At 37.2% G+C, this 13,192-nt stretch overlaps 1 protein-coding gene across 1 annotated transcript; it reads left to right on the top strand.

Annotated features, from left to right (window-relative positions):
- The first annotated feature begins 10,305 nt into the window (after positions 1-10,305).
- On the top strand, positions 10,306-11,717 carry LOC126790021 (auxin-responsive protein IAA4). The gene is made up of 3 exons (XM_050516145.1): positions 10,306-10,647; positions 10,750-11,055; positions 11,196-11,717. Exons 1-3 carry the CDS (start codon positions 10,433-10,435, stop codon positions 11,269-11,271), a joined length of 597 nt encoding a protein of 198 aa, XP_050372102.1. The 5' UTR covers positions 10,306-10,432; the 3' UTR covers positions 11,272-11,717.
- The last annotated feature ends 1,475 nt before the right edge of the window (positions 11,718-13,192 follow it).

Here is a 13,192-nt window from a genome sequence, read left to right as displayed (position 1 = left end):
ATCATCACAGTTTAACTCAACAATTTGGTTTAACTTTCGCACAAGATCTTGGAAATGAGATGTGGAAAATACGTACCAATGGCTATTGACAACTCATCAACTTCCTTTCATAATCGATCTCTCTTTTTCTGTTTCTCCTTATAGTCATGGACAACGGAATCAAATTTATCGCACACTTCTAATTTGTCTACCCCGTGTTTACTTCATAGATAAATGACATTGGTCATTTTATTTAATCATGGTTTAACACTACTTACAATTAAAATTTATGATAAAATAGTACTTTCTTCAAATTTTAATTATAACTCAGTAACTTTTTTTGCTAACCACATTAAAACCCAGATGACTGGTACGAAAATTTTATCTCCTTGGTCTTGTTGTCAATGTACCAAAGTACCAAACTGCCAACATGGTTGTTGAAGAGGTAGCGTTGAGGTTGAGGTGGGATGTGGTATTGGACTATTGGTGGTAACATCACTAAAATGAAGATTAGTAGTCAGAGAAATGGTTTCAGGGAAGAGCCTTTGTTGGGAATATTTTTTCATAGAAACCCGTTTAGTCTGGGTGTCTTCTACAGTTTGGTTTTAGTTCGAGTGTTTTTTTTTTCCTTGAATCAAATTTTTTTTTGAAATGTATGGGAAGTTATGTAGTGGGGGTGGTGGAGTGTGTGTGATTACTGATTAGTCCAACTACCTCAGTTTCTGTTTCTCGTCAACAATATTTTTCTAAATAAGCAATATTGAGCTCCTCCCATGGTAAATACTTGGACAATTAAACATGGAGAGTTTTAACGATGTGAGGTTGATTGAAACCGAAAATGAGTTGATCTTGCCATCTTGGTTTATTGAAACCCAGAATGACTTAAGGTTGCTTTTTTTTGTTTTTTTTGTTTTCAAAAAATCAATGAGTTATTATTTATGATATATCAAGATAAAGTTTAATTGTAAACAATTTCAAACCATGGTTAAATAAAAAGACACATGTCATTTATCTGTGAGGTCGACAAACTAAAAGTGGACGATAAATTTACTTCCAAGCATGGGCGGACTTATTAACAAGCCTGAAGGGGTTAAAACTCCCCTTGTTTTAGAATATTTGATATTTGCTTCCTTAATTAGTTCAATTCTAGCTTAATTTCATCATCAACCCCCCTAAAAATTCTCATAACCAATTAGTTTTAAAGGACAAATTAATTATATAGGAATGTATTTATTATTTTGACCCGTTCTTATCCCTTATCAATAAAAATAGGCGAGATAATTGATTTCTTTTAATCAGCAAATAGAAAAATGTATGCATTTACCAAAAGAAAATACTTGAAGTAACAAATGGATCAATTATTACTTTCTTTACTTGTAGATTTTTTATTTATTTTTGTACTAGATTAGGAGACTCTCTAAACATCTTAGGTTGTACTAGTTCGTAGTTTATAGTATATAAAATTTCCTTTATTTGAAGATGAACGACTTCTATAAGAAAATTACACAAAATTTTAAGTTCAGTTTACCATACTTGGACTCACTAAGTTTCAAATTCTGGTTCCGCCACTGCTTCTAAGGACGAGTGTATTGAGGATTGACATTTTGGGTAACCAAAGTACGCGTTTGCCATCTCTTATTTGAGCATAAGACCCGGCATAGTTAAGAGAGTAGCTGCATGCAAATTAAGAAAGTACGATGTATTCACCGACTTGCTAATTTGCTGGACCAATTCTCAGGAATATATTCCAACCTTTGACATCCTGTATCGGGCCTCAGTGTCTGGTTTAGCAGCCACAATGCCACGATTAGGTACACAATGCCATCATCACACAGTTGTCAAATTCTAAGTAGGACGAGCAAGCGCGTTTGCTTTAATCCTCCATGGTGCCAATGCATTATTCTTAAGTGAATTAGGAATGTTTCCTGAGTCAGAATGATTCATATGTTAATCTTATCTGACAACCAAATGACATGCATGAAAGTTTAGTGGCGGATCTAAGATTAGAATTCTACCTAGGCTAGTTAGAATTATTTTTTAAGGTTTAGAACCCAATCTAATACTCATCTGAGAAGATTTTTTTCCCTATTGACACTCGTGAAAGTGTAGAAATATAAGAGGAAATAATTTCAAGTCTTATCCACGTATGGTAAAAAATGCTAAAATATTCATTGTGTAATAAAACATTTAAAGGTGAAGAAAAGTGGGAAGGAAAAAAAACATGTATGGTAATTGAAAATTATGTAATTTAACCAAAGAAATATATTATTTATAAATAAAGGAATAATATGAGAAAAATGTATAAAGACCAAAAGAATGCTTGTAGGAACAATTGAAACTTTGACCATAAAGACCCTTTCACAACCATAAATTTACTTGTATCTGTACAAAATTTTTGTATGGACTGCAGCCTGTATAGCCTACTACATGCATCCGCCATGGAGTAGGTAGCAATCAAAAACGATAGAGATTGTTGTTTTGATACGTAAATATAATTAAGCATAATATTCTTGTTCTTAATATATTGTAGCAATCCGTCTCATCAATATATGTACGTAGTAGAAGCATGCATGCACGCACGTATAAACGACGAATACGTACTTTATATTTTTGCTCAGTTTTAACAACATATATATATTAGAGTTAGCATTCAACTCAAAAATGAATATGGATAAGTGAAAAGAATCGAATTTAATATAATATCGTACGAAGTTTAAAAACCGGAACTAGTGATAGCTTTGAGATAAACTGAAATATTTGATAAAACTTCAAAGAAGTAGAGTTGCAACTTAGAGGCCGCAGCACTCAACTCTAAACTATTTATACAAGAGAAAGATCAGCTGAGCAGTGGACATCTGTCTCACAACTAGAAGGCACTAGAGGCTTTAGAAAGATCGGGAAAAGTCTTGGAGAGAAAGTAAAAGAAAGTTACATTTATATTTATATTCCTAATACCCCTCCTCAGCTTGAAGAGGTGAGACAAGCTTCAAGATGCTGCATAGATATGAGTGTTGAGGGTAGCAAAGACCCTTAGTGAAGAGATCTGCCACTTGCTCTTTTGATGAGATGAATTGAACTCTGATTGTACCTGCTTTGACTTGGTCTCGAGTAAAGTGCACGTCCACTTCTATGTGTTTCAATTTGGAGTGGTGAACAGGATTAGAAGCTAAGGCAAGGGCAGATATGTTGTCACAATGGAGGATTGGCGTTTGATACAGCTCAATGTGCATATCTTTCAGCAGATGAATTAGCCATTTTATTTATGAGGTAGTGTCGGCCATGCTTCTATATTCAGCTTCAGTGGAGGAACGTGACACAGCAGACTGCTTTTTGCTGCACCAAGATACTGGAGTGTCATTCAGTAAGATTGTAAATCCAGTGGTTGATTTGCAATCATTCGGGTCTCCAGCCCAGTCAGCGTCACAAAAGGCATGAAGTTCAACTGGAAGAGATGGAGAATCATTGAGAGCAGGACCCCTCCTGAAATGAAGGCCAAGAGTGGAAGTTCCTTTGACATATTTCAAAATTCTACGAGCTGCGTTGAGATGAATAACTGAGGGACTATGCATGAATTGACAAACAGAGTTGACTGCATAGGCAATATCGGGACGAGTGAATGTGAGGTACTGAAGGCATCCAACAAGACTTCTAAACACACTGCTATCTTGGAATGCAAGAGCCTGACCATCATCTTTGAATAGTTTGAGTCCCGATTGACAAGGAGTATTGTGAATATTACAATCATCAAGACCTGCCTTATGTAAGAGGTCTGCAACATATTTTTGCTGAGAAACAAACAAGCCTCCATTTTTCAAGTATTTTATTTCCAGGCCTAAGAAGAAATGAAGATGACCGAGGTCTTTCATATCAAACTCCATTTGAAGGGCTGCTTTAATTTCATCAATGAGAGAGGTACTATTACCTGTGAGAATTATATCATCAACATAGAGTAATAGATAGGCCTTGGTAGTTCCTGTTACCTTGACAAATAAGCTAGGGTCTGCATAAGATGCTTTGAAGCCAAGTTGGGACAAGAAAGATGTAAATCTCTCATTCCAGGCCCGAGGAGCTTGTTTAAGTCCATATAGAGATTTATGCAGCTTGCAGACATGAGAAACAGGATTCTTTTCAAAACCACTTGGCTGCATCATGTACACTTCCTCAGATAAAGTGCCATGAAGAAAGGCATTTTTTACATCTAGTTGATATAGGGGCCAACCGGAGTAGGCAGCATAGGCAAGAATAAGACGCACTGTGGTGTGTCTAACCACTGGAGAAAAGGTTTCATCATAGTCAATTCCATGCTCTTGACTAAATCCTCGAGCCACTAGTCTGGCTTTATGTCTTGCAATTGTCCCGTCAGAATTTCTCTTAATTTTAAATAACCATTTGCAAGACACCAAGTTCTTACCTGGAGGTAATGGGACAAGAGACCATGTGTGTTGTTTCATCAGGGCATCATATTCCTCTTGCATAGCAGTTTTCCAAACAGGAATTTTTAGGGCTGTCTTGTGAGAGTGAGGTTCAGTCTCTGTAGGATTGGAGTTTGAATTAGACATTATTGAAAGAAAACACTTTTTCTTCACTATTCCCCTTTTACTTCTTGTCAGCATGGGATGCTCATTTTCTGTGATAGGAGTAAGGCCAGTGATGGGGTGAAGAACATTAGCATCAGACACTTGGAGAGTTGGTCTTGATGAGTCATAATTGACCATAACGGATACAGATCCTGAACCAGGCTCAGTGTGAACAGTGAGATTGCCATTTTCCTCCTCAAAAGAGATTTCAGTGTTCACCTCAGGCTCAAACATATTACTGTTAGTTGCAACATCAGTAGAAGCAGATATGGGAATAGATGGGACATTATCAATAAATTCAGTAAATACTGGATCTGTCACATGTGGAGTAGTAATTGTGGAAATGATATTTTCTCCAGAATTTAGAGCAATAGATGGTAACACAGTATCATCATGATGAGTGGCATTCGTAACAGGGGACGAAACACATACTGACGGACAATAAGTAGTAGTCATGGGAAAAGATGACTGACCTGTATTGACATTGGCAATTACTGATGTAGACAAGGATGGTTGAGCCAAGGTGTGAGCATTGGACTGAGTAAAGCAAGGAGTAATGGACTGTAGCTCCATGTGATCTGCTGGCTTTGATTGAGAGTGTTGAGGCATGGATGCAGCAGAAGCATATGGGAAGCTATTTTCCTGAAAGAAAACATGCCTGGAGATAATATATTTCTTTGTTGCAGGGCAAAAGCATATGTATCCTTTGTAACCTGCTGCAAACCCCAAGAACACACATCTTACGGTTTTAGGCTGCAATTTATTTATTTTGTGGAGCAAGAGAGGATAGCAGGTGCACCCAAAGACCCTAAGTAGATCTAAAGGAGGCACTATATGAAACAATTTTTCATATGGAGACTGCATACACAAATTAGGAGTAGGCATCCTATTAATTAAATAAGTAGCAGTTGCACATGCATGAAACCAGAATTTAGCAGGTAAAGAGGACTGTTGCAAAAGAGTGACAGCAGTCTCCCTCACATGTCTGTTCTTTCTCTCACTTACCCCATTTTGCTCTGGGGTATAGGGACAAGAAATCTGATGTAAAATGCCTTTCTCATCAAGAAATTGCTTGAACTGTAATCCCATGTATTCACCACCACCATCTGACCTCAAACATTTAATCTTGTAATCAAATTGAGTTTTAACAAGAGCACACAGTGACTTGAAATAACTAAGAACTTCATTCCTTGATTTCATAGGGTAAATCCATGTGAATCTAGTACAGTCATCAATAAACAACACAAAATACTTGAATCCATCTATGGATATGTATGGAGCAGGCCCCCACACATCTGAATGTATTAGCTCAAAAGGTACTAGACTTCTGAAATTAGACTTAACAAAAGGAAGTTTTGCAGATTTGCCTAACAGACATGGCTCACATAGAGATGGCTCAGTTGCTTCACTACTCTTTATATTACATTTATTTAGCATTGCTCTAACTATATCATTGGAGGGATGCCCAAACCTTTGATGCCACAAGGAATGTTTAACCAATTTCCCAACAAAAGCAGTCATTGGAGTTGAAGAAGTTGATGAAGAAGCTTGAATTGGATATGACCCTTCTGTTGACTTGACTTGTGGTAGATCAAATGGAATGGGATACAACCCTTGCTTACTTAGTCCTTGGAACAACACCTTGCCCATCTCCTTGTCCTGTACAATACACATAAATTCATCAAACCAAACTGAGCAATTATTTTGTTTGCAAAGTTGATAAATTGATAGAAGATGAGCAGACAATTCAGGGATTAGCAGAACATCATTCAACTTAAGTTCCCCTAGCATAGAGTTACTAGTGTGTGAAATTTGCATCTGTGAACCATTACCAATTTGCACAGTGTCAGAAGCAGTATAAGGAGTAAGGCTGTTGAGGTTTTGAGCATCATTAGTCATATGGTTTGAGGCGCCTGTATCAGCCAGCCAGAACTGGGGAGCATTAGCAGTAGCAGCAAGCATAGCTGTACCCTGGGAGTTGGAGCTGTTGGACTGTTGCTGGTCTGGAAAGCCAAAAAGATAGTAGCATTTCTCAACAGTGTGATTCCTTTTTCCACAGTAAATACATCCCCCATTATTGTTTCCATTGTTTGCACTCATGTAACTCTGCACATTACCTTGCAGGTTCAGTAAGTTCCTACAAGTTCTAGCACCATGTCCAACACGGTTACAAATTTGACATGTGATGGAGGAGTTGTTTCCAACATTGTTGAAAGCATTTCCATTGTTATTAAAGTTGCCACCAGAGTTAGTGTTCCCAAAGTTCCTGCCACCAAAGTTTGGCCTTGCATTGCCCATGCCTCCTCTATTAGCATAGAAGCTAGTAAATTGTGGCATATTTTCATTTATAGGAAAGTGTTGCACAGAATTAAGACCATATGGAATGGCTTGAATATGAACAAATGGCTGCTGAGCAAGAGCATGCCGCAAGATAGTCGGAGGCTGAGTTGGCAACACATTGTAGGATCCCTGAGAAGTAGAAGGAAGTGTAGAAAAACCAGGAGGCACCGGAGGTGCAAGCACATGTGATGATACCGATTGAGTTTGAATTGCAGAGGCATTAGATGAGCTTGAGGGTGAAGCTTCATGAGTGGATGCCACCATAGCAGTGAGAGGAATAGAGGACTGGGTCTCGGCCTCGATATCAGCTTCTGCAGCTTGTAGGAGAGTTTTAAGTTCCCTCATGGAGCAAGTAACAAACTGAGCACGAATAACAGTTTTAATGGCTGCGAATTCTGCAGGCAAACCCCTCAAAACAGTCACAACAATATCTTCATCATCAACTTGGACCCCCACAGTTTCCAGTGCATCACGAGCTGTTTTGATCTTGTCAAGATAGGTCTCAACATCATCTGACCCTTTTCTTAGATTCTGCAAATTTGACTTGAGCTGTAAGATGTTTTGACGGTTTGGAGCAGCAAACTTCATCTTGAGGTTCTCCCACATCTGAGCAGAGCTCTTGCTGCCAACAACATGCTTCATGGCCTTGGGGCTGAGGGTTTGACCAATCAAGTTGATGAGATTCTTGTCCTGTCTCTTCCACAATGAGTATGCAGGGGATTCAAGAGTGACTGTAACATTACCATCAGAAGATTGAACAAACTGCTCTGGACATGGGAGTGAACCATCAACGTAACCCAACATGTCGAGGCCATCAAGAAAGGATTGCATTCTGAACAACCAAGTGGGATAGTTTGTGTCATCAAGAACCACATTTGGGAGAAATAAGGGTGTTTGAGAAACAGTCTGAGAGTTCTCAAGAGTAGGTGACGGGTTGGGTGGTGAGTTTGTGTTGTTTTGAGGCATGGTGAGGGGTTAAGGAAGTAGATCTGCAATGACAAAGACTAAACAAGAGATAACAACTCAAGCTAAAAGAAAAGTAGATCTACGAAAAGCAGGAGACCTTAATAGATCTGATAATTTCAAGACTTAGAAATTGTAATAATAGCTTATTTGCCAAAGATAATTCAGACAACTTCAACCGTCATTGAATATAAACTAACTCATAGTCAAAGCAGTTTTGAAATATCATAAAAAAAAGATGCAGATCTGATATGAATAGACTTATCTGAAGTAGAATAGCATAATATTAGACTAAGAACTCAATGAGATTCCCCGGATCTAAACCTGAGGCTCTGGTACCATGATAGTTTTGAGATAAACTGAAATATTTGATAAAACTTCAAAGAAGTAGAGTTGCAACTTAGAGGCCGCAGCACTCAACTCTAAACTATTTATACAAGAGAAAGATCAGCTGAGCAGTGGACATCTGTCTCACAACTAGAAGACACTAGAGGCTTTAGAAAGATCGGGAAAAGTCTTGGAGAGAAAGTAAAAGAAAGTTACATTTAAATTTATATTCCTAATAACTAGAAGTGAGGTTTAGACTTCAGAGTTTGTTTTTCTGGATCACTGGATGGAAAGTGAGGTTCAGATCGAGTTAGCAGAACAGAAACTAGGTAGGTACGTACGTACATTTTGAATGGTTTCTCTTCACATACACTAGCTCGTATATATATTTGAGAACGATTGAAAGTTTGAAGTATTTAGTTCTGTAGGTGATTTTCTTTCCTTTCTCCTGTAAAATTTTGGTATACATAAAGGCTACGATTAACTTCGATAAACAGAAATTACAGAATAGATAATTTGTAATAGAATCGAGAACGATCATTTTCGGCAAATAGTTATTCTGCATGCAAAACTGAACATCACCACCACACGCACGTATGTTACTTGGAAAACAAGGTTGCCACTCACACACACACACACACATATATATATATATAGTCAAACATTGTCGACTGGCCTAATTGCTATAACTGTATATTCTCGCATATGCATTTTCTTGACGAGTCAAATCGATCATCTAGATAGAGAATTAAACTAATTTATTAAATCATTATATTAGATAGTTGATCAAGTAGTTGCATATCCTTTTCTCTTTTAATGAATTGGATTAATTAGTGAACAAAGGTTGTGGAACTTGTGGCCGGCCAAACTAGCGTAGCTAGGGAGAAGGCCATAAAAGTATGAAGTGCTGAAATAAGCCAGGTTCGTTGGTTATATGCCACAAATTTCAGCTAACTTATGTGGATTCTATGACAGCATGTTTCTATCAGTTCATCCTTCTAATTCATTGCTACCAAAACCAATAATACATGGAAGTTAATTCCCACAGGACCAGCGCAGGAGAAAAATCTGTTATTCTTCGTGGACATTTCCAAAATGCGGAAAATTTAATCGCTCCGACATGGTATTGATCATGGTTCCTTAATGATCATTAAGGAAATGGCCGGGCTACATTTTTGGACCAGGAATATTTCGCAGACTAAACTAAGAAGTTTTTTTTTATATGAAACAAACTGAATATGATTACAAAGAAAACCCTTCTAGTGCAATCCTTAGATGTTTACTAACACAAAGATTAGTTGATACATGTTTCTAGCTGAGTCTCTAGCTTGTTATTATCTCTCAGGAGGTACGTACTGTACGTTGATATGATTTGTAATTTGGTGAATACATGCATTAAGTCTCTTCATGTCATCCTTTTGTTAATCAAGGCTTGAATGCAGCTGGATGGCCGTTACTTCAAAATAAAAACGCAAAAACAAAATGGTAATTAATTGCTCGAAGTTAGATATCTGACAATTACAAACGATTTATGTCATCACACTAAATCACCATACCATAAATCTTAAACTCTACACACTCTTAATAATATCGCTTAATCATCTATATATCTTAGGCCGATCGTGGCAAGATATTAGTGGTCAGCCATATCTCCAGTGAACACATGGCAATACTTCCCTGAAGTCTGAAAATCTGAAATGCTTGTACACGATCTATCATGAAGAGTTTCTCCTCACATCTCACAATCTCACATGGCGATGGAAATGCTCACATATTGTTCAAATCCAACATCCGTGTGGACCTTTCCACATGAAGATGCTTCCCTAACTCTCTACCTTGTAATCAACGGCCCTCATGTCATCTCCACAACCCCCCCAGAACCCCATCTTGACCGTCACTCCGAGTCTTGAGTCTTTGCATGGGGGGAGGCTTGAGCTTGTCCCAGTTGTGTCCCCCAAGTGCAGGGACACTCCCTCAAAGGTGCTGCTATTGCTACCGACAAGCTTTGCTTTCCTTTGTCCATAATTCATGCAGTTTTGAAATTAACAATAGCCTTTCACATCTCTACTCCTCTCTCCTTTAATCATCATTCTATATAATGCACCACCTTCCCCACACCTCAAAACACATTTCTCAAACTTGTCCAAAGCTCAAGCATTGCCTGAACCAAAGAGAAGAACTTGGCCATCAAAGAATTTAGTTAACTAACTGGTTTGCTAGGGTTTTGATCTGATTGTTGGGAAGAAATGGAAAGCAAGGGATATGAGACTGATCTTAACCTCAACCTCAAGGCAACTGAGCTGAGACTGGGGTTGCCGGGCTCAGATGCATGTGAAGATCAAGCAGTGCCGGTTCCCAGTACTTTAAACAAGAAGAGAGCCTTGCCTGAGAAAAGTGAAGAAGAGATTGCATCCCAGGGAAGTACTGATGATGCTGAAAAGACAACTGCTCTTCCTGCGAAGTAAGTGCATGTTCAACTTTGTAATGTTTTGGGAAAGTAGTGATATATATCTGACTTGACATGAATATCATGCTCATAAACTTTGATGTGTTGAACTTGCAGGGCACAGATAGTTGGGTGGCCACCAGTCAGATCTTACAGGAAGAACTTCCTTCAGGCCAGTAAGATTAGTGAGGCTGAGACTCCTGGGATTTATGTGAAAGTGAGCATGGATGGGGCACCTTACCTCAGAAAGATTGATCTGAGGGTTTACAAAGGCTACCCAGATCTGCTAAAGGCTCTTGAATCCATGTTTAAGTTCACTGTTGGCCAATACTCCGAGAGGGAGGGCTACAAAGGATCGGATTATGTGCCTACTTACGAAGACAAAGACGGTGACTGGATGCTAGTTGGAGATGTTCCATGGGAGTAAGTTATCTTTCTCTCTTCGTTAATTTGTTCATATATTTTTGATGTGTTCTATACCAACTACGTGTTTTCGATCTTTCTACATTAGTTAATTGTCTAAATCTATATACTTACAAGTTCTCAACTTTTATTTATTGCAGAATGTTCATGTCATCTTGTAAGAAGTTGAGAATCATGAAAGGATCAGAAGCTAGAGGCTTGGGGTGTGCTGTATGAGCCCCAAAGCCCCAGGGCAACCCGTAAGAGCAGGAGAAAGATAACTATGAAAGAGATATATACATCACTCAGGGGGAGAGATCGAAAATCTCACAGCTCGGGTTTTCGAAGAAGATACATATCCGGTTCTCAGTTTCTCATCACTGACTGGTTTTCTTTGGTGGTGTAACGTACAAGGGATTATAGCGAAGAAGCGAGAATGTATAGTGAATGTTACATTAGTTTGGCAGCAAAGATTTGTTGTGGGTTAAATTTGCGCATCTGTGATGCTTTCCTGTTGTTTCAATCTGATGAAGTCAAACCAAAACTGCATACTGAGAGATTTTGGCTCCAATTAGATTGTATAAATGGAAATATATGATATATATCAAGTTTTGTTTCTCAGTAACATAAATATTGTTGAATATATAAATAGAAAGTTGATCAATCTTTAACTTTGATCTGCAGATTTCTATCCAAGGTTGATCAATTTCTGTCAGACATAAGATACAGATCATGTTTAAAGGTTAAGCGTTTTAGGATTACAGTTCTCGACCACATGGAAACCTGTTAATTTGTTTAGTATTGAAGCTCCACACACTCAACTAATCCAACTACTTTCGGCTTTAAAATTTCATTATTATTCAATATTCATACGCACTTCTTCACATGATCCATCTTTTTAGATTTATGTTTGCAAAATGGAATCATATTTTCTGGAAATTTAAGATATGGCTGTCTGTAAATCTATCCTACAAAACATGTCAGTCGGTGCTTGAATAAATTAAAATGAACAAGTTTTTTTCTCATCATGTCTGAAGATCTTAACAAAAGAATAGAAAATATTTGGGACTTTGTAACTAATTATATTCTGTGTCAAACTTGTTCATAATAAAAATGGGAAGCATCTGACTGTTATGTGTTCTTTGTTTATGTTAGACGCAATTTAATAAGAAAGTCATTTTTAAAGAAACTCTAAAACTATCTTTTAACTGGTTCGAATAGTTTTTTTTATAGGATAAATTCCTCTTATGGTACCTGATGTTTGGCTACTTGGACAATTTGGTACCTAATGTATGAAAACGGACAATTTGGTACCTAAAGTTATGAAATTTACGCCATTTTGGTACTTATGCCAATTTTGACCATATTTTCAGGGTTATTTCCGTCTTCTTATCTCTACTTTACTTTATTTTTTCATAATACCTTCAAATTGCCTCTAAATTATTACTAAAATTTTGATAACTCATCCACTTAGTATATGTGATGATTTACGTACATAATTTTTCATAATGTAGCTATCAATCTAAATTAATTTTAATTATAAATAATTTAAAATATATAATTTAATAAAAAAATTATAATTGCATAAAGACAATTTATTTCTTTTGCAAAAAATAATTAGGATACAATAAGTATATCAAGAAAAAAAAATATTTTTGATATATGCGAAGTAGATGCTAAGTGGAGTAGATATATCAATTTAATTATCTCCATAGAGGCCACAATTATAGGAAGAAATAAAGAAAAATGTGAATTTAATGAGTTTAGGGCTAGAATGACGAAAATACCCCTAAAATAAGATCAAAATTGATAGAGGTATCAAAATTGATAGAGGTACCAAAATGGCTTACAAATGAGAACTTCAGGTACCAAATTGTCCATTATCATACATCAGGTACCAAATTGTCAAAGTAGTCATACTTCAGGTACCATAGGAGGAATTAACCCTTTTTTTATATTGTATGTCTGTTGCGACTCATAATTGCGATTTTCATAATATCGATGTTAAGAAATCAGAGAACCAGTTAGGGTCAAAGCTCAAAAACATGGATGGATAGTATTGTTGAATGATGACGGCGAGAGAACCAGTTAAGAAATCAGAGAAGTACTTCAGTTGGAATTAGTTGTAATAGATCGACTAGCTAGCCGGCACCATACA

The sequence above is a fragment of the Argentina anserina genome, chromosome 4 (assembly GCF_933775445.1).
Source record: "Argentina anserina chromosome 4, drPotAnse1.1, whole genome shotgun sequence".
In the NCBI taxonomy this organism is placed as follows: Eukaryota; Viridiplantae; Streptophyta; class Magnoliopsida; order Rosales; family Rosaceae; genus Argentina; species Argentina anserina.
This window is presented reverse-complemented; position numbering and strand designations above follow the sequence as displayed.